The 23,164-nt window shown below is 42.0% G+C and overlaps 1 protein-coding gene across 1 annotated transcript in view; it reads right to left on the bottom strand.

Moving 5' to 3' along the window:
- LOC141765486 (uncharacterized) overlaps nt 1-23,164 on the bottom strand; it is a 201,719-nt gene that overhangs the window by 149,603 nt on the left and 28,952 nt on the right. The window contains exon 10 of the mRNA XM_074631483.1: nt 17,280-17,392. Within this exon, the coding sequence (XP_074487584.1) occupies nt 17,280-17,392 (113 nt within the window). The remainder of the gene's footprint in view (nt 1-17,279; nt 17,393-23,164) is intronic.

The raw sequence follows: 23,164 nt of genomic DNA, 5'->3' as shown, positions 1-23,164 counted from the left end.
TGGAGAGGGAGGGGGGATTACGACAAACCTTTACAAAGAGCAAAGCTTACTCGGAAGCAGGTCCAACTACGAGGTCATAGGTAGGCTAAGTGCCCATGGCTAAGAAGCCTTATCCAGGTTAAAAAGGTGACATTCTTGTGGGACTAATAGATGCAATCCAGCCCCAACAATGGCCTCAGACCACAAGACCATAATAATGACCCAATAATGATGACCCAGATATTTTCTACCACCTCCATTAAATCACTATTTTGGTCAGGACGTACTAGAAAAATACCCTATTTCTACCACTAGTAAAAAAATTTGAATCGCAAAATTTGTAACACTGCAAAGTCTGCACATAAATTACTACTCTATTTGTTGGAAAAGGACACTGTTAGATAAACACAGATCTATCTTGCATGACATGAACAGCATCAGTCATCAGCATAATATTAACAAAGGTGTCTTCCACTGTCTGACCAATATTTCAGATTGGGTAAATTAATTAGATAAATTAACGCGATAATAAGGCGTTAACGCAAATTCATTTTAATGACACTAATTTTTCTAACGCATTAGCGCAACTTGTGATTTCAGTGGGCAGATGAAACTAAAAAACCTAAAGAACCCATCGGTACCTACCATGTCATACGACCTTGTCGGGAAGGAGGCTAAATAACGCTTAAAACTCAAAGTGGCAGTACACAGAATATTTTTGGCATCATTGGGCAAAAATCCCATAATAACCTTTCAGCATATTGTAATTCAAGTGTTCTGAGAGAAAACTAGACTTCTGCTCCTCCTCATGGCTCTGTTTTCAGGCTTTAAAGAATCTAGCTGTGACGGGAGACTTTGACCAATCACAGGTCATTTCATTGAGAGAGCGTTCCTATTGGCTGTGCTCCGGTCATGTGACCAGAACTTGGCGTTCCTTCAACAGATTTCACAATGGCAGCTGCGTCACAAACTTTCTAATTTTACAGCTAAACCGTGCACTACAAGATGATTCTGAGAACATGTGAGGAGAGAAATAGGCATTAACGTAACAGAATATTGATTCATATTTGATCAGCGCCGCCTAGTTTGACCGTTTGGTTGGAGTTCGTGAGTGATTGACAGCCGGCTCTCATAGACGCAGCTGGACGGCAGACCTCAGATCAGCTCTTACTGCTTGTTTTCCTCTGGTCTGTGAAATCTTGCAGATGCCGTTTGGAGCACCAGAGGACACAGAGACACATGATTGCTTTCAGGTTACCTGTTTCATGCACTACTGTCACGATATAGCGACCGTTTTATAAAGATAACTTTTTTAAATCATATTTGCTCCAATCTCGCCTACTTCAGCCTTAAGTTAAATTTTGGCGAGGAAAGGCCGGCATGACCATTTTCAAAGGGGTCCCTTGACCTCTGACCTCCAGATATGTGAATGTAAATGGGTTCTATGGGTACCCACGAGTCTCCCCTTTACAGACATGCCCACTTTATGATAATCACATGCAGTTTGGGGCAAAAAACATGCATTTTTTTTTAATGCAGTATAAATGTATTTCTCCAAATGGTGTATCTGAATGTTTCTGCATACAGGGGTCCCTAAACAGTGTTGAATTACATAAATTGGGTCTCACTGTAAAGCTGAGACTCTTGTGGACCCAATGAGCCAATGAGTGTATTCATGTGTGATGATGTTAGTCCCCATAGGAGTCATTTCATTGTCCTCACTGTATAAAATGACCTGTGGTGACTTCTAGGATAATCACAGCCTCATGAAACTTTACAGCCACAAATTAGAGACCTAGAGCATTCAGAAGATGAATGGATCAAACTAGAGACCTAGAGCATTCAGAGGAGTGATGGATCAAACTAGAGACCTATAGCATTCAGAGGAGTGATGGATCAAACTAGAGACCTAGAGCATTCAGAGGATGGATGGATCAAAGTAGAGACCTAGAGCATTCAGAGGATGGATGGATCAGACTAGAGACCGAGAGCATTCAGAGGATGGATGGATCAAACTACAGACCTAGAGCATTCAGAGGATGGATGGATCAGACTAGAGACCTAGAGCATTCAGAGGATGGATGGATCAAACTAGAGACCTAGAGCATTCAGAGGATGGATGGATCAGACTAGAGACCTAGAGCATTCAGAGGATGGATGGATCAAACTACAGACCTAGAGCATTCAGAGGATGGATGGATGGATCAGACTAGAGACCTAGAGCATTCAGAGGATGGATGGATCAAACTACAGACCTAGAGCATTCAGAGGATGGATGGCTTTCCTAGCTACATTGACAATAAGGAGGTTTCTGAGCAGTTTACACAACACAAGTGCGATCCAATCAGAAAAAAATGCAATTCTTGCAGAAATCTCCAATGGTCAAAAGTTTTTGATCCCAAATCACAGCATGTCTCGATGCATGACACTTAGTCACTAAGTAACTATTCTTTGGCTGATCCATTTATATTAAGCCAAGGAAGCAAAGAGAGAGAGGAAATGGTGTGTTGAATGGACAGGCACGCACGCATGCACGCACTTATGTATGAAGTATGAAAGCAGCACTGGCTGTATGAGGTTATTTAGGGGCACTGAATAAAATGAATGCTGAGTCACTGCAATAAGGCTCGAGCAGCAGGCGGGCAGGAAGAAAGCAGTGTAGGTATCAAGGGAGCCTGCTGAGGAGAACAGGACACTGGCATCTGCTACTATGCCAGAGGAGTCACGAAAAAAAAGAGACGTAAGAGGGCAGGAGAGGGAACGGAAAGAATGAGGAGCAAACAATGGAGGGAAGGAAAGGGTGAAAAGAGGGCTGAATAAAAAGGAGAATAATGGAGGAGTGGGGAAGGACGGGGAGGGGAGAGAAAGATAGTAAGAGAAGGGGAGGTGGGGAGAGGAAAACGAGGGGAATACGATATGAAAGTAGCCCGTAGAAGGACAGAAGGACACATCTACCTGCTCTCAGAGCTTCTCAGCCTGACTCAGCATAACCTGAAGTCATTTCAACTTTGTCCTTTATTGCTGACTCAGCCTGCTGTTGGACGGGCCACAGGGACCCTACTGTCTTCAACAATGTCACTCACAACACCAGGGCAATGCACTACATGTAACCTTTTTAGTCACTTGTACTACCACGATAGCTTCATTTCAAATATATATATGTATGTATTAGGGGTGTTATGATTCGATTTCACTTTCGATTTTAAGGCCGCGATTCAATTGGATGTTCGATTTAAACATGCCACTGTTGGACTATGGAGTCTTGATTCGTAAAGATCAACAGATCATTGTTTTTATACCCTGTCATTTAAAGAGAGAACTGAACTCCCTTTTTATTTAGAAAGTCTTTAAAAAAATAGACTACAACAGTACAATATAAAAAGCTGCTTATTTTCAATATCAGTATCTGTGTGACCCATCTCAGTATATAATCTTTACAATATCAGTATCTGTGTGACCCACCTCAGTATATAATCATTACAATATCAGTATCTGTGTGACCCACCTCAGTATATAGTCATTACAATATCAGTATCTGTGTGACCCACCTCAGTACATAATCATTATAATATCAGTATCTGTGTGACCCACCTCAGTACATAATCATTATTATGTCGGTATCTGTGTGACCCACCTTAGTACATAATCATTATTATGTCAGTATCTGTGTGACCCACCTCAGTATATAATCATTACAATATCAGTATCTGTGTGACCCATCTCAGTATATAATCATTACAATATCAGTATCTGTGTGACCCGTCTCTGTATATAATCATTACAATATCAGTATCTGTGTGACCCACCTCAGTATATAATCATTACAATATCAGTATCTGTGTGTCCCACCTCAGTACATAATCATTACAATACCAGTATCTGTGTGACCCACCTCAGTATATAATCGTTATGTCAGTATCTGTGTGACCCACCTCAGTATATAATCGTTATGTCAGTATCTGTGTGACCCACCTCAGTATATAATCATTACAATATCAGTATCTGTGTGACACACCTCAGTACATAATCATTATAATATCAGTATCTGTGTGACCCACCTCAGTACATAATCATTATCATATCAGTATCTGTGTGACCCACCTCAGTACATAATCATTATAATATCAGTATCTGTGTGACCCACCTCAGTACATAATCATTATAATGTCAGTATCTGTGTGACCCACCTCAGTATATAATCATTACAATACCAGTATCTGTGTGACCCACCTCAGTACATAATCATTATTATATCAGTTTCTGTGTGACCCACCTCAGTACATAATCATTATAATACCAGTATCTGTGTGACCCACCTCAGTACATAATCATTACAATATCAGTATCTGTGTGACCTATATCAGTACATAATCATTACAATATCAGTATCTGTGTGACCTATATCAGTACATAATCATTACAATATCAGTATCTGTGTGACCCACCTCAGTACATAATCATTACAAAAACAAAACAGAAATGCTGTGCATTACAAGTGTGCTGTAATCTACAAAAATACGGTTTTATTGTCATTTATTGTTGTGCTTGTTTCTCTCCTCTCTTTCTTCTCTGATCGCTGTGTGTCACCGAGGAAGGAAGCGGAGCTTTGGACACAGTCTTTGTGCACTGAGAGACAGGACTCAGTATCCAGCTAGCATGTTGCTACCAATATCAGCTGCTCTGATTCATCAATGTTCATTGACACATTTCCCATCATGCCTGCCTAAACCTGAGTGCTGGACTGAGTAGTTTCAGTTTGCTGTTTTATGTTCCAAAAAGCAAATGTTCCTTTTGTTAGTGTTTGTAATGTAATGTGTCGGTTTAGAACAGGGGTGGACAATTATTTTTCCTGGGGGGCCACATGAGAAACCCAGATTGTTGCCCGGGGCCAAACAAATTCTGTCAGAAGCAACCTCTATTTTATCACTAGATTAATTTATAGAAAAGATACTGCACACTTAGGACTTTTGGAACTAATGGAATTAGTTTATTGAGCACAATTTAGGTTATTAGCTCACCTTTCCTCAAGTCCCAAATTTTTTAAAATGTTGGGCACCCTGGACTTCTAACCCCCAAAAGGCATAACTAAACCACACTGTCAACCATCATACCTAATTTAAAGTTCGGAAGTTAAAGGTCACCTATTATGCAAAATGCACTTTTCCATGTCTTTTAAACATCAATATCTGTCCCCAGTGTGTCTACAGGCCACCATAGTATCATAAAAGACCATCCTCTCTCTTTTTCTCCTCCTCCGTTTGTCCGGAAATGGGTGCAGAAAAAAAATTCGCTTTTTTCCTTGTATTTTGACGTCATTAGACAATGCAAGTCACGTGAGGGTTTCCTGGTCGAACCAGAGAGAACCTTCAGTAGCTGACCCCGGCCCACAGCGCGTCACTGTCTCTCCTCCTCAACCTAACTTGAGCAAAGTAGCTCCTACAGTTAGTCTGCAAGAACCAGCAGAACAGGCTTCATGTACTCCCATCATCTAAATATAACATGTTCATTCACAAAGGCTTTATGTAATTACACTGTTTAAACAGATGATATTTATATATTATATATATTTGATGTCATGCATGTAGCAGATTACAGGTAGTAAATAGTGACTTGTAAGCAACACAACACATTTCTGTTTCACAGTCAAACTTTATTTGAGTAGACAGATGACAATATTAATTATTCACAGCATTTGTAATCATCTCACCTGCAGTTATGTTAACATGGTACAGGAGAAAGTCTTCAGCTCTGGTAAACTATGGTAAGCTAAGCTCCGGTGGTCTGTAGTCATGGTAACACAGAGACAGCTACTACTGTAAATAATATACCATTACTCTGATCTTCCATACATTTATCTTTTAGCAGAAATAATGAACTGACTACTGTTTCACATCTTCTATTTTCCACCCTGATGGTCGCTGTGTTTACACACCGTGTCATAGCGGTAGCATGTAGCTAACCCGTTAGCATGTAGCTACATGCTAACGGGTTAGCATGTAGCATGTAGCTAACCCGTTAGCATGTAGCTACATGCTAACGGGTTAGCTACATGCTACCGGGTTAGCTTTGTATCTCCATGTAAACAGAGCCATCTGCTCTCAGCTGTCTGCTCTCCTCTGGGATGATTCTGTCGGTCATTTCTCACAGATGGATCTGTAAAGACAGACGTAAAACAGAGTGTATGTTTACGGTTTACAGAGTTGATGCATAAGGTAAACACTGAGTTAACTAACAGAGATATAAACAGCATTATTTACCTGAGAGAAACCGTCAGGAAAACCTGGAATCTGGACCGCAGATGTTCATCATGTGTCGCCGATTTCTGATCAGATTCCTCCGGTAACGTGCGCTGGGTGAAGTTTCTGGTTTATAAACTTTAAAGTGGTTTATAAACTTTATTCTAGCTGCTATCTCTCCACTCGTCTCTGTCTCTCTCTCTCTCTCTCTCTCAGAGAGCGCTTCTCCGGGAGGGAGGGGGAGGGTGACGCTGTTGTTGAGGACGTTTGATTGACAGAAAACGCTGACCAATCAGAGCAGAGTGGGAGGAGACAGAGGCTACAGACACAGAAATCAGCACTTTTGGAAATGGGCTGAAACAGAGGTTATAGAGACATGCTGGAATGCATGATCTGATTGTTTTTTTTAAAAAAAAACTTCAGAGACATGGTTTGGAGGTGTCTGAGACCTATAATAACTAGTTTAAATGGAGTATAATATGTGACCTTTAAGTAGATTCCGAGTTCTGGTTTTATAGTTCAAACCACGAGTGAGATGGCTGTTACATTTCTTGAGAACAGCTGTATTTTCCTTAATATGCACGGGAGGAGGCGGGGTCGGAGAAAAATAAATAATCGTCGATCCTGCTTTTGATTTCAATGATCGAGATCGGAAGCTAATTTCGATCGATTTCCGATTTAGAGTCAAAACCTTGACACCCCTAGTATGTATGTCTAGACAAAAGACTGTTGCCGCAGAGCAATACTTCTTAGTCTGAACTTCTAATATTTCAATAACCAAAACCTTTCTACTAGGGATGCTAATTTTGTACAATTTTCTTAACCGATAACCCACTCTCGTTAACCGATTATTAGCCGTTAACCGAAAAGATTTTTGCGTACCAGCTGCAATGTATGAGTACAACAGACAACGGAGTCACCAGTTCACCCGTCCGGGAGCGTTAACTTAGCAGCTATGATGCTGCGTGTAGTGTCGCGGACATGCAGCCACTTTCCCAGTAAAAGACTCCACCGCACATTTAGTTTAGTTTAGCAGGTTGTCAGCTGTGTGTCTGCCCGGCGTAACAATACTTTGTCTGCCCGGATTAACGATAGCGATTGTCCGACAAAACAGTGTGTGTGTTTGTGCTACGTTAACATCTGTAGCTCTGCTGGTAGCTTCGTGCTCACCATTGTCACACGCATACGGTCTGTCAGCGCGGCGTAACTTCAGCAAGTTTCCGACAGACAGTGTGTGTGTTGTCGGTGGCGTTATAGCTGTGAACGTAGCTGTAGCAGACAGTGTGTGTGTTGTCGGTGGCGTTATAGCTGTGAACGTAGCTGTAGCAGACAGTGTGTGTGTTGTCGGTGGCGTTATAGCTGTGAATGTAGGTGTAGCAGACAGTGTGTGTGTTGTCGGTGGCGTTCTAGCTGTGAACGTAGCTGTAGCAGACAGTGTGTGTGTTGTCGGTGGCGTTATAGCTGTGAACGTAGCTGTAGCAGACAGTGTGTGTACAGTTTATTTGTCTGAATAAATGCTACAAGGCTACAACACCTCACCTAGATGGGAGCCAACTTTCTGTAACGGCTCAGACTCTCTTAAGGTGGGCTCTTAAGGCGGACCAGTTTTTCTCAGCTTTTTAATTAATTATCAACATTTCTTTTAACCGTTTTAACTGATAGTGTTAATCGGTTAAGATGCTTAATGTCGGTTAACGGTTAAACGGTTAATTATTAACATCCCTACTTTCTACAAAATTATTTTTCTTCTTTTTTTTTAAATCAGCTCATATAGACTAAGCGATCAAATAACAGGGGATGAAAATCATGCAATGCAAGAGCAGTCAGGCGTGTGCTTTGCTCCTTATATTGAAAATGTGGATCAATGTGACAATCCATTATAGAGTAACTGCTGCGAGTTCAAGCTGACATTCTAAGTCAAAGAAGAGCAAGTAACAAACCTTTTGGAGCCAAGTTTAAACACTGCAGAAGGTGAGTATGTGGCCTTCAGAAAAGATTTCAAACAGTAAGCTAGGGCAGTGATAATGTTGGAATAATAGAAATTTGTCAACTATAAGGGAATTTGAAATTTTGCATAGTTTATTGCATATTGCCTCCGGACAGCATGACGTGGAGCCCAAGGCACAGGGAGTAGGATGCCTGAACATTAATTAGTTAATTAATTATCAATTTTGAATTTGAACACACCATCACAGTTTGATCAGTTAAAATTATAGCATCTTTATAGGAGTACACCATAAAACATTTAAATTATTATTAATTGATTTATTAGTTTGATGACGGTCCCAGAAGGTAATATGGCAATCAAATGCACAAAATGGGTTTGGTTTTGACATAATGTTTTTGTATGCAATTTAAGCAATAAATTGCAGAGTTTTCTAAAAAGGAAACCAATTAGTAGCTCAGTCTTATTTTCTCTTTTGAACAATATATTTAAAGGGACTATTTGTAACTTTCAGAAATGCTTCTTAACAGCGACACCTGTGGCCGTGAAATCAACGAAAGTCAGCGTCGGTCTCGCGCTTGCTCGCTCTAAATATACCTGAACGAGCATCGCTCAAAACAGTGAGGCGACACAAGTCAGCTAAAACCACAATATCACTCTATATTTCAGCTGCTTGGCAGTAATATTAGCTGACCAGACGAAGGTCTCTCCATGAACATGATTTAGATCTGATCCTAGTGTTGGCTTTTCCTGCCTAAGTGCAGGCTGAAGCAGCGGGGCTCTGTAGCGTGTCTCCTCTGCTCTCTCCGCCCGCAGCCGGAGAGAGCAGAGGAGACACCGGCACCCGGTCGGTAACGAGAAGACTACGTAAATCTCTGTAGAGCTCTGTCACTTCACAAGACACGGAAAACCTCTGTTGGTCTGGAGGAGCTGCAGCAGTTATTTCTGCACAAACGTCCCCTGTGCATTCACTAGATATTCTCAGAGCTATACTAACTCTTATGCAGTGTGGAGTGAGCGCGCGTTCACGTCTAGAGGTGGAGCGAGCTGAGCTGTCTAAGTGAAGGCGAGCAGGCAGAGGAGGAGGGTACAGCGGCTACACGCGAACGCGCATATGCGAGTGCGCATGTGTGCCGACCCGCTACATTTATACGCTTACAAAGTTACAAATAGTCCCTTTATTAGGGCTGTCAATCAACTAAAATATTTAATTGCGATTGATCACGATTGTCTAAATCGCGATGAATCGAAAAATAAATCGCACATTTTTTATCTGTTCTAAATGTACTTTAAAAGGGAGATTTGTCAAGTATTTAATCCTCTTATCAACATGGGAGTGGACAAATATGCTGCTTCATGCAAATGTATGTATATATTTATAATTGTAAATCAATTAACAACACAAAACAATGTCAGATATTGTCCAGAAACCCTCACAGGTACTGCATTTAGCATAAAACAATATGCTCCAATCATAACATGGCAAGCTGTCAGTGTGTCAGTGTGCTGACTTGACTATGACTTGCCCCAAACTGCATGTCATTATCGTAAAGTGGTCATGTCTGTTAAGGGGAGACTCGTGGGTACCCATAGAACCCATTTACATTCACTGATCTGGAGGTCAGAGGTCAAGGGACCCCTTTGGAAATGGCCATGACAGTTTTTCCTCTCCAAAATGTAGTGTAAATTTGGACCGTTATTTAACCTCCTTCATGACCAGCTAGTATGACATAGTTGGTACCGATGGATTCATCAGGTTTTATACTTTCATATGATACCAGTATCTTCACTCTAGCTTTAAAACTGAGCCGCTACAACCTAAAAATAGCAAATTGCGTTAATGCGTTAAAGGAATTAGTGGCATTAAAATTAATTTGCATTAATAGGTTATTATCACATTAACTTTGACAACCCTAATATTTACTAATATATACGTCCCTGGATTAGCCAAGGAGACATTCCTCAATAGGATTTTTTCACAGCAGACATTTTGACCTGGCATAGCAGGAAAAGCACAGGTGTTACTAATAAAATGAATGATGGCTCTGCTGTTCTATTTAAAGGACTCCATCAACTTAGCATTACACTCCAATAACATTGTCATAGTCACGATGGGCAATTAAAAAAAGGATAAAAATCAATGCAGCACAACCAGAGATATCATCTTTTTTACCCCATGCATTTTTCTTCCTTGTCTAAACCTGGTGCCTACATTACCCACAATGCAGCTTGTCAGCCGAAAGTTCAGCTGGAGATTTGTGTGAGTTATGTTAATAGCGGCTAATGTAGCTTCAACCCACTAGCCTCGAGCAGAGAGGAGGAGCCGGGACAGAGGTCTGGTAAGATCACTTCTTTCTAACTACGCACCCCCACATTTTCCCCAAGACCTATAAATAAACCACCAGTTTGGAGAAGCAGACAGGAGTACTGGAACAGAAGCTAAGCAATGTACCGTTGTGCGGACGCCACGCTAGCTCAGCAAATCTCACAATAACACAAACTAACCGATTGATGCAGCGGTAGAACAGCAACTCCTGTGTTCTGGAAGGTAAAATGACTGCTTTTGTGAATGGGGTAGGCCGGCACGATATGAGGAAAATCTGCAATGTGCAATATCATTGTTCAATATTGCGATGACGACATGACTTGTGACAAATAAACAAATATTGAAAATGTGCATATTAGCTACACTTATGTCAGCCTGGTTGTCTTTAAATTCAGGACTGAATATTTTAAATACAACTAGGCTACATGTTTCTAGAGCAGCAACAGTAATGTTTACAACAGCAAAGTCACCATAGAAACTCCTTAATATCTCAAAGACAACATATCTGAAATGTAAATAAAATAAATCATATTCCTGAGTGAAGTTTATAAAGCCTGAAGAACACTAACATCAGTTAGTATCGGTCCTTCCTCCTGTCGCAAGTCTTCCATCAGTCAGTATCAGTCCTTCCTCCTGTCCTCCATCAATCAGTATCAGTCCTTCCTCCTGTCCTCTGTCCTCCATCAATCAGTATCAGTCCTTCCTCCTGTCCTCTGTCCTCGATCAGTCAGTATCAGTCCTTCCTCCTGTCCTCTGTCCTCCTGTCCTCCATCAGTCAGTATCAGTCCTTCCTCCTGTCCTCGATCAGTCAGTATCAGTCCTTCCTCCTGTCCTCTGTCCTCCATCAGTCAGTATCAGTCCTTCCTCCAGTCCTCTGTCCTCCTCTCCTCCATCAGTCAGTATCAGTCCTTCCTCCAGTCCTCTGTCCTCCTCTCCTCCATCAGTCAGTATCAGTCCTTCCTCATGTCCTCTGTCCTCCTGTCCTCCTCCTTCTGCTGATGTCATTCACTGCTGCAGGTAACGTTACTGCTTTGCCTCAGCCAGCTGCTCAGTTTACCAGTAAGATATGTGGTGAACTAAACTAAACAGTTAGACTATGTACAGACAACTTTAGTTTTAGCTTGTGTAGCTGAGGGTTACGTTGCGCCTATACTTTATGAAGATAAAAAATGAATAACACGGAGGCTCCGTAGTCTGCACCAAGAGGGCAACAACATTTTTACTCCGACCTTGTCAACAACAGTGCATCACCGCTTCACTGCTACCATTCCACCCTTTGCGTTAAACTCCCTGCACACATACACTGGAACACTGCTTACAAGAGGGAACTAAAGTCATTCACAACTCAACTAAATAACGCTATTAACGTTAGCCGAGCTAACACGCATAGCGGCGGTGGATGAGAGACTGCGGACAGAGCAGATTGAAATTTGGCTTTTCTACATGTGTAGCGTTAAATCATGTTTATGCTTGTTGAACAGGTGTATTGATAACGTATCTTGGCTTTACACTTGAAAAGCTTTATTGCACTTACTTACAGTAATGAGCGTAGTTGTCTCAATTTGTCTCCACCGCGGCCTCTCTGATCGCTGTGTGTGTTAATGTGTGTGGAGAGCTCCGACAGAGAGCAGGAGGAGGATGCAGCATGATGATAAATACTACGGTCTTTAGCTCCGGAGCCCGTTAATAGCGGGTTTCAGAAACCATCCCTAAATATAATGATTTTTCTTATTCATCGTGTTTCAGGCAGTCTTTTGCGATGTGTTCATCGCGCATGTTCATATCGCGATGACAATGGAAATACGATTCATCAACCAGCCCTAGAATGGAGTCTGGTCTGGTGGCTTTGAAGACAGCGATATAATGGCTTCAGATCCCAGTCAGAAAGGACTGTGATGGTAAGGTAAAGCTGTGACACTTAAACTGATATAGATTTTTTTTAGGTGGCTAAAATAAGTATTTCTGCTGCTCCCGTCCATAGCCGCTTTAACTCACCGTCAGACAGCCCTTTCCAACAGGGAACTGAAGCAATCGCTCTCTTTAAAGCCACCAGACTCCACGTACTAAAGCAGAAATTTGACCTCGCAGAACGTGGGAGTATAAATACAACCCCACTTCAAACAGTCCAAACTAACTCTTTCAGTTATTACCAAACTTAGCACAGCTAACTTTGACTCAGCTAGTGCTAGCGTTCACATTATTCATAACCTTATTGATTAGCTTCGATGAGCTTACTTTGGTAACCTACGTCATTGTTTTTCGCAACGGCTGAGTGGTAATTTCCATTTGAAAAAAAGAAATGGATGATGGACCCTTTAAGTATCTCAGTAAGCCACGACAGTGTGACAGCATGCACAAAACCAGGCCCCTGAAACTGAAGCAGCTAAATGGAATTCAGAATCATTAGTTTTATTATTATTAGGGCTGTCAAAGTTAACGCGATAACACGCAAATTTGTTTTAACGCCACTAATTTCTTTAACGCATTAAAGCAACTTACAATGTCTGGATCATAGTGGGCTCAGTTTTAAAGCTCCTGGACTACTACTACTAAACTAGAAAACCTAATGAATCATTGGATTCCATGTCATGAAGGAGGTTAAATAACTCTCCAAACTTACACTAAATTTTGGCGAGGAAAAACTGTCATGCTACAACTGCTAAGTTGATAGAGTCCTTTAAATAGAACAGCAGAGCCATCATTCATTTTATTAGTAACACCTGTGGTTTTCCTGCTATGCCAAGTCAAAATGTCTGCTGTGAAAAAATCCTATTGAGGAATTACTAATAGATGAAATAACCACTCAGGAATGTCTCCTTGGCTAATCCAGGGACGTACCTGACCAATCCAGATACTACATCACATTGCTAGAAAAATAAATCAGTCCTGCTCATTGATTTACAACATTGTCCAGAATGGCCTTATACGACCACAGATAGTAAGAGAATAGAATAGGGCTGCAGCTATAGATTATTTTAGTAATCGGGTATTCTACTGATTATTTCATAGATTTAATCAAGTATTCAAATAAATAAATTTTTATTTATTAAGGAGCAATAGTAAATATTAGGGTTGTCAAAGTTAATGCGATAATAACCTATTAATACAAATGAATTTTAATGCCACTAATTTATTTAAAGCATTAACGCAATTTGCTATGTTTAGGTCGTAGCTGCTCAGTTTTAAAGCTAGAGGGAAGATCCTGGTATCATATGAAAGTATAAAACCTGATGAATCCATCGGTACCAACCATGTCATACTAGCCTGTCATGAAGGAGGTTAAATAACGCTCCAAACTTACATTAAATTTTGGAGAGGAAAAACTGGTATGGCCATTTCCAAAGGGGTCCCTTGACCTCTGACCTCCAGATCAGTGAATGTAAATGGGTTCTATGGGTACCCACGAGTCTCCCCTTTACAGACATGCCCACTTTATAATAATCACATGCAGTTTGGGGCAAGTCATAGTCAAGTCAGCACACTGACACACTGACAGCTGTTGTTGCCTGTTGGGCTGCAGTTTACCATGTTATGATTGGAGCATATTGTTTTATGCTAAATGCAGTACCTGTGAGGGTTTCTGGACAATATCTGTCATTGTTTTGTGTTGTTAATTGATTTCTAATAATAAATATATACATACATTTGCATAAAGCAGCATATTTGTCGATTTCCATGTTGATAAGAGGATTAAATATTTGACAAATCTCCCTTCAAGGTTCATTTAGAACAGATAAAAAAGGTGTGATTCATTTGCAATTAATCATGATTAACTATGGACAATCATGTGATTAATCACGATTAACTATTATTATTATTAAATATTTGAATCGATTGACAGCCCTAATAAATAGATGTCATTTTGTGCGTGAGTTCTTTGACAAATAATGAAAAAGTGAAAGGAATTGGTTCATTGTTCAAATCTCCCTACAGTGGTTTTGTCCAAGTCAAGTCAATTTTATTCTGGTAGCCAAAAATCACAAATTAGCCTCCATGTCTACGACGTACAACCCCCTCTATCTTTAGAACCAGTCATCTATGAGCATTTCTAAATGCCACATAAACAAACGTTGATTTCTTACAGTGAACAGTGTTCCAATTAGCTGCCAACAACATGCATTTGGTTTCAGGACTAGAGGTCCTGAACTGTGTGCAACACATGTCACAAGATTTGTAACAACACCATGACGGTGCTGGGTGTCAGCGGCAGAGAGAGTGAGTGAAAGTGTGTGAGAGAGACAAAATACAGGAACGTTGGATTGTTTCGTAGAAGCAGGCAGCGAGTGAATCAGCTCGTTTCCCTGCTGCCCTGAGGGCTAGACAGTCTGACAGAGCAGCACATAAGGATGACTCATCCTGACTCACACACAGCCACACAGCCACACGCACACACACAGCCACACACACAGCCCTGCAGCCACCAACCTGTGACTCATCCTCGTTGCCTTTTTGTCTGTCTGTCTGTCAAGATGCACACGCGCATGCGCACACTCACACACGGTTTGCATTCCAATCCTTTGTGAAGATGAGACTTCAGTGGTGAGGGGTTTCCAGATCGTGAGGAGGTGATATCTGAACAACCTTCAAAAGATAAAAGCTCCTTTGATCCGTCACGTTATAGTAGGCGCGGACACATGCACACACACAAGCAGCCTGTTACATGCACTTTGTCATCAGGGAAGTTGACAGTCTTTTGGAGATTGTCAACTGATGCCGCAGACAAAGTGAAGGCAGTTTCTTTAAGGCCGATATATTGTTGTTGAGCCAGAATAAGATAAGACACTGTTTAGGTCCTGAGATGTCTGAACAAAATCACACAACTATTTCCAACTTTGTGCTAATGGTTTGGCTTGTTCAGAGCACTGGTTCCCAACCTCTTTCCTTAAGGGACCTATTTTCTATCATTGAGTAAACTGATAAACCCTGACTAAGTGAGATATTTTGTGGATATTTCATATTACATTCAATGCAAAACAATAACAGCACAGAACAACTGATAAACTGCACAATGACTGCAGGAATTTTGTGTAAAACGAGCAATTTGAGCAGATTTCCTGTGAATATTGCAACAGAGATGAGTTCTCTTGATATTTTTAAGAACTTTTAATACAGTTCTCTGTCTATATTATCTATTTTTTAGATCTTTAACAGGTATACATACTTAATAGGCTTGACGCGGTAGTTGGTGTTACCGGTGGTACACGGTGGTCGGGCACTCACCGATTACATTACGTACCCATCGTCATTTTGCTTTTTTTTACAGAAATAAAACCCATTTAGTTCATTTTGGCATATCAGCAGTGGGTTATCAATAGATAGTCAGATGACAGACTCTACAAACTGACAGTGAATGCTTCCATACAGAGTCTCAGCTCAGAGCAGCAGGTTGTCAGATTTCACGCACGGGGCGAGAGAGAGTTGACAGACAAGACGATGCAAAGCGAAAAGCAAAAGCACCAATTTGGCAGTATTTCAGATTTAAACCCAATGCTATAAGGGAACCATGACGTTAATGAGGCCATCGCTGTGAGGAGGACAAAGCAGTCACAGCAAATGTCCACTGCGGAGCAGCGCCAGGTGGAAACCTGCAGCCCAGCAGCGAAAGCTCCACCAGAGAGACCAGACACACCACCACCCGACGGTAAAGATCAGAGTAAGCGCGCTACACACACCGATCAGCCATAACATTAGGTCAGCACGGGAACCCTGACCAGTCTGCAGCTACGCAGCCCCATACGCAACAAACTGATGCACTGTGTTTTCTGACACCTTTCTATCAGAACCAGCATTAACTTTTTCAGCAGTTTGAGCTCCAGTAGCTCTTCTATTGGATCAGACAACACGGGCCAGCCTTCGCTCGGGTCTGACCCTGTCGCCGGTTCACCGGTTCTCCTTCCTTGGACCACTTTTGGTAGATCCTGACCACTGCAGACCGGGAACATCCCACAAGAGCTGCAGTTCTGGAAATGCTCTGACCCGGTCGTCTAGACAGCTCTATCTGGCCCTCATCAAAGTCCCTCACATCCTTACACTGGCCCATTTCTTCTGCTTCCAACACAAAGTTCAAAATTCAAAATGTTCACTTGCTGTCTAAATATATCCCCAACACTTTTTAAGTTTGTATCTTAAATAATAATCCAAACTTTAAAAATAATTTCATTTTATTTTCTTCAAAGAAATGAATGAAATGCTGAGCTATAGGCCAGCTGTATATTTTCTAAAACAAGTTGTCTTATACCCCTTAAAATCCAGGAGGCCTTGCGACCCCCCATAATGCTTTGGCAAACCCCTGGCGGGGGTCGAGACCCCCAGGTTGGGAACCAGTGGTTTAGAGGACAGTCTATGGTAAAGTATCAGCTTTAAAATGTCCAGTTCCTTCAAATATCTACTGATAAGCAAATAATTCAGCTACCGCCATTAATAGAATCTAATTCTGTGGGAAACACTGTCCTCCTTTTGTGACAATGTTCTCAGGAACAGGCTGGAGATGTCTTCCCCAAGGTCCAACCACCATACACACTGACATTAAGACCGGAGAACAAAACTGTGTGTGTATGTGTGTAACAGGATCAGCATGTGTGCCGAGGTTAAGTGATGTACCCTGAATGAGTTACCGGAGTTTGAGCGACTGTGTGTGCCGAGTGGTCCCCCGTGTCCCTTTGCATTATTAGCCTTTGCTTAAGAACAACTGCTTTGTGTGTGTAATGTGTGTGTGTGTGTGTGTGTGTGTGTGCGTGCGTGCGTGCGTGCGTGCGTGCGTGCGTGCGTGCGTGCGTGCGTGCGTGCGAGATACCTGCGTTGGGTCCATGGTGGCTCTCGTCCAACACCAGACTGTTCATACATTTAAGCTCCCAGTCTTGGACCTCAGTATTCCACAGGGCAGGGACCAACACTGTATACTGGGCTCTACAGATGGAAGAGGAGGGGGGGGTGAAATTGTTAATGCTATCTGGAACTAGATTTAGGTTACAGAGATGCACCGATTTATTGGCCGAACATCTGACAACAGTAACCAGCTGCTGATTCAGAGAAGAAGCCACTGGCTGGAGACTACACGACTCTGGCATGACAGCGGGTGCCGTGTGCACCTGTGGTTTGTTTACAAATAAAAGTGGAAGTAAATGTCGGCCGTGTGGGAGTTTTACACTGTCTCTGAGAAAGATCTGCGACAAGGATGAAAAATTAAGCAGTAAAAACAACGGCTTTTGTCCCTTCGCTGCCTCCGTATGCGTGTGTGTTTGTTTATGTTCGTGCCGGTGGGTGAGCACTGCTGGCGTCTCCTGACTGCCGCTTCTCCCTCTGTCAGCTGTCTTTCCTCTCGTTTTGTTGCTGTTTCTTCACTGTTCTCCTGAGTTTTGTTGTGTTCCGTCTCGTTCCCACTCTTGTTCTCCGTCTTTTGTTTTTTTGTTTTTTGTTTTCCCTCTGCTCCCGTTCGCTGCACTCTCCTCGCCAGCTAGCCGGTTAGCTGCTAACTCGCTAGCGGAGCTGCCCTGCATGTTTCTCTGTCCCCCTCAACTCCTCTCGGACACTCCACCACTGGAATTACAATAATCATCTGGCCCATCTGTATCGTGAGTACCTCTGTAAACCCCGCCCCTCCCGGCGTGGAGGGGGCCTCGCAGTATTTTTCAACCGGAACCTCAGGACCACCGAACTCACTTTCCCTACAGTCACATCATTCGAATCCCACGCCTTCAAAACCTGCTCCGACACAGTCATTCTCATTTACCGCCCACCTAAACCAAATTCATCCTTCCTCTCCGATCTGTCTGAACTCCTCATCCTAGCATCATCCCTCCCCTTACCCCTACTGCTACTGGGCGACTTTAACATCCACATGGAATCCCACCTGTAAACTTGCCTCTGATTTCTCCGCTCTACTGGACAACTTCAACCTCACCCAGCACATCACCTTCCCCACACACAATAAAGGCCATATTTTGGATCTCGTCTGCTCTGCCAACGTCCCGGTTCTGAACATCCAACCATCCCCCTTTCCCCTATCTGATCACAAACTCATCCAATTCACAATCCCTTCCCCATCACCCCGTCTGAAACTCCCCAGAGTCATCTCATTCCGCAACATCAAGTCCATTGATCCCCTCCATCTCTCCGACCTGCTATCTGCTGCCCTCCACCTGGACCCACCCCCCACCTCACCTGATGATCTCACCAACCACCTCAACGCCACCCTGTCTGCCTCCCTCAACTCACTGGCCCCCCTGAGAACCAAAACTGTTTCATTCAACACCTCCTCCCCCTGGTTCACACCCCACCTCAGAAAACTCAAACAGACCGGCCGCCAACTAGAACGCCTCTGGAGAAAAACATCACTCACTGTTCACCTCGAACTCTATAAATCTCACCTCATCACCTACAAAGACGCCATCACTGCTGCCAAATCTGACTACTTCTCCACCATCATCAATGACCCCACCTGTAACCCCCGAACCCTCTTCTCCACTGTCAACACTCTCCTCAAGCCTCGTGCCAACACCCTCTCTGACCCCTCACCCGATCTATGTAACTCATTCCTTCAGTTCTTCAGCGACAAAATCACCACCATCAACAACTCACTGCTCCCCGTGTCTGACCCAGCAGCAACCACACCGACCCCTATTCTCTCCATCCCTCTGGACCCCCTGACCCCTCCCTCCCAGCACCGCCTCTCCCGGTTCGACCCTGTTGACTCAGCAGCCATTGCCAAACTCATCAGCACATCCAAACCCACCACCTGCTCCCTCGACACCCTCCCCACTCCCCTGCTGAAGTCCTGCCTCCCTGTTTTCTTTTTTTCTTTTTTTATGTTAAGTGTTTATGTTTAAAAAAATTATCAATTACTCTATCGTTATCAGATTCTTTTTAACTCCAAAATCGGGCGTCAATCAATATCGGTATTGGTCTCATAAATTCATCATCGGTCAGACTATACTTAACATTTCTTATCCCTTCTTTAGCACACAGCGTATGTAAACCTTGCCAAACCTGAATTCTCTTTGAATCGGTTCTGTAAATATCTACACAGGTCAGAGAACGAGACATAATATGATGTATACATGTGTGTCTTTCAGGGAAATTCACAGTACGTTTCTAGACTGGATGTATGTGCTTTGTACATCTTAGAGGTAGGTTTACATTACAATATGTAAAAACAAATAAGGTTTCATCTCTGACCATCTCAGACCAATTTTCTGTATCAAGTTGCTTAGGGAAAGGCTCTGCCAAAAAAGACATGGACTTGTATTTAAAAAATCTGTGTCAAATCATGTCAAAAGCAGGAAGAACAGAAGCAAGAGGGACCAGCTGAGTGAGTCTCAATGCATTTAGGAAGAGAGAGAAAGAGAAGGGGAAAAAACAGCATTGTCAGTGTGAAGTAAACAAATGATGTGTGGATCCCTCTAGCTGAACAAGGGTGTCAGTGTGTCAATGAGGATAAATGAATGAATGAAAAGAAGCATATAGGAGGAGAGGGCGAGGACACGGGGGGGGAGGAGGGACAGCCCAGGGAGGTTTATGGGAAATGACTACTGCGAAGGAGGGGGTAAACAAAAGAGAGAGAGAGATAGGACTAGTGGAGGGCAGTAAGAAAAACAGTGGGTATAGGGAGTGAGTGGGATGAGGGTATAGAGGGGGAGACAAAGAGAGACAGGACTGGCCACAGGAGATATGGACACTGAGTCAGTCAGTAGTGGGGCAGTGGATGTTGTAGGTTTTATGGAAACTCATGATTAAAGTGTTCAAATTTACCGTAATACATAATTAAAAAAGACTGAATCATTCTGTTATGTGTAAGGAAACATCAGGCTGGACTTAAACATCACTTTGTAAAACAAAATGTGACCAATAAATACATAGATATAAATTTTGTGGATTGTTCTTCATTATTAAAATAATAAATCATACACCAGCACCTTGGTAAAAAATCTTCTAAATTAACAGGAATTATAGTTCAATTGCAAACTTTTATTAATGCAGCGACAAATTGGTCAAAACGTAAACAGGAATTAAAATTCCAGTATATACGGTATATAGCATAGAATCAAGTTGAATAGATCTGCTCAATTGTCACCGATATCTGATCCAGCTATTTGAGTCAGTATCGGCCCGGTATTGGTGCATCCCTATTTATGACCTTTAAAATATATGATGAGTAATTTTCAAGGTTTATCACCACAATTTTAAAGCTGCAGTCGGCAGGTTGGAGCAAATACTGCATGATTAAAAAAGTTATTTTTATAAAACGGTCGCTATATCCTGACAGTAGTACATGAGACAGGTAATCTGAAACAAATCATGTCCCTCTGTGTCCTCCGGCGCTCATAATGGTATCTGCAAGATTTCACAGACCGGAGGAAAACAACCAATCAGAGCTGATCTGGAGTCTGCCGTCTATGAGAGCCGGCTGTCAATCACTCACCAACTCTGACCAAACTGTAATGCCTATTTCTCTCCTCACATGTTCTCAGAAACATCTTGTAGTGTACTGTTTAGCTGTAAAATGATAAAGTTCGTGACCCGGCCGCCATGTTGAGACCAGTTGAAGAAATACCAAGCACCGCCCACCAGCCGGACCACACCTTCTCATTTTACAGCTAAACCGTGCACTATAAGATGATTCTGAGAACATCTGAGGAGAGAAATAGGCACTACAGTAACAGAATATTGATTCATATTTGATCATATATTTGAAAACAAAAGAGATCCTATTATAGGTTTTAATTTGTTTTTTATGACTGAGTTAGGTGATTACTTAGCCTTCAAGATAAAACAAACACACTAGACTCAATGACATCACCACAAACATTTTGTTCAAGCCAGATGGCAGGGCAAACTGACAAACATTCATTTATGTCTCATTAATACCTAGTGCAGAATTATGAGGAATGTAATTTTTTCCAATGTTGTTCCTGGTGATATTCCTAATGATGGCATAGAATAAAAGTTAAGAGGTCACCAAAGTGATTACAATTCATTCTGAGGGGGACATGAATGTGTGCACCACATTTTAATGGCAATCCATTCAATGGTTGTCAAGACATGTCACTCAAAACCACAAATTTCATTCTACTGGTGGCACTAGATGAATAGTCAGTAGATCACCAAAGTCATTACGATTTTTCCTCTGGGCACTGTGAATATCCGTACCAAATGTAATGGCAATAAATTAAGGCTTTCACTCGATTAAAATATTTAATCACGAATAATCGCATGATTGTCCATAGTTAATCACGATTAATCGCAAATTAATCACAGTTTTTATGTGTTCAAAATGTATGTATTTAATACTCTTATCCACATGGTGGAGTGGACAAATATACTTGCTTTATGCAAATGTATGTATATATTTATAAGCTGAAGTAGGCGAGATTGGAGCAAATATGATTAAAAAAAGTTATTTTTAAAAACCGGACGCTATATCGTGACAGTAGTACATGAAACAGGTAACCTGAAAAAAATCATGTTCTCAAGCTGTCGTCTATGAGAGCCGGCTGTCAATCACTCGCGAACTCCGACCAAACGGTCAAACTAGGCAGCGCTGATCAAATATGAATCAATATTCTGTTACTGTAGTGCCTATTTCTCTCCTCAGATGTTCTCAGAATCATCTTGTAGTGCACGGTTTCGCTGTAAAATGAGAAAGTTTGACGCCATTGTGAAATCTGGTGAAGGAACGCCAAGTTCCGGTCACATGACCGGACCACAGCCAATAGGAACGCTCTCTCAATGAAATTACCTGTGATTGGTCAAAGTCTCCTGTCAAAGGCTAGATGTTTGAAAGCCTGTAAACAGAGCCATGAGGAGGAGCAGAAGTCTAGTTTTCCCTCAGAACACTTGAATTACAATATGCTGAAAGATTATTATGGAATTTTTGCCCAATTATGCCAAACATATACTGACTACTGGCACTTTAACAACACAAAACAATGACAGATATTGTCCAGAACCCCTTTGAAAATGGACATGGCAGTTTTTCCTCTCCAAAATTTAGTGTAACATTGGAGCGTTATTTAACCTCCTTCATGATGAGCTAGTATGACATGGTAGGTACCAATAGATTAGTTTTATATGATACCAGTATGTTCACTCCAGCTTTAAAACTGAACCCGCTACAACCTATAAGTCGCAAGTCGTGTTAATGCGTTAAGCCGTTATTATCACGTTAACTTTGACAGCCCTACAATGAATCCAATAGTGCTGGACCGACCCACAGACATTGCCATCCAGAGCCACACCAATAGGATGGCTAAAACAGGCAGGGGGAGACAGAGCGGGTTCTATGTAAGGGATAACGTACAGCGAGCCGGTCATTGTTGTGAAAGAAACCCCGACAGGGCGATGACGCTCAGAATCAAATATTCAACAAAGCCGTGTAATAATACTGAATAAATGGGGGGGGTAATAAATGTTAACTAAATGACTAAAAAGCATTGCTCAACGGATCTAAAACCAAAAGTTTAAACGAGGAACAAGAGAAAGAAATACCAGTTAAGTGTTGGAAAAAAAAAAAAAAAAAGGAAAAATCCACCTATAGAGTGTGAAGCTGCGACATACTAGGGTGTGCTGGAGTCATTGTTGCAGCCTATGCCTGAGGTGACAGCTGACTGACAGCCCAGTGTAGACAAACACACACATGAGATGGATGAGCCTCTCAGCCAATCATTAATCAGAATGGGCTAT

Source organism: Sebastes fasciatus, chromosome 4 (assembly GCF_043250625.1).
Source record: "Sebastes fasciatus isolate fSebFas1 chromosome 4, fSebFas1.pri, whole genome shotgun sequence".
Lineage (NCBI taxonomy): Eukaryota > Metazoa > Chordata > Actinopteri > Perciformes > Sebastidae > Sebastes > Sebastes fasciatus.
This window is presented reverse-complemented; position numbering and strand designations above follow the sequence as displayed.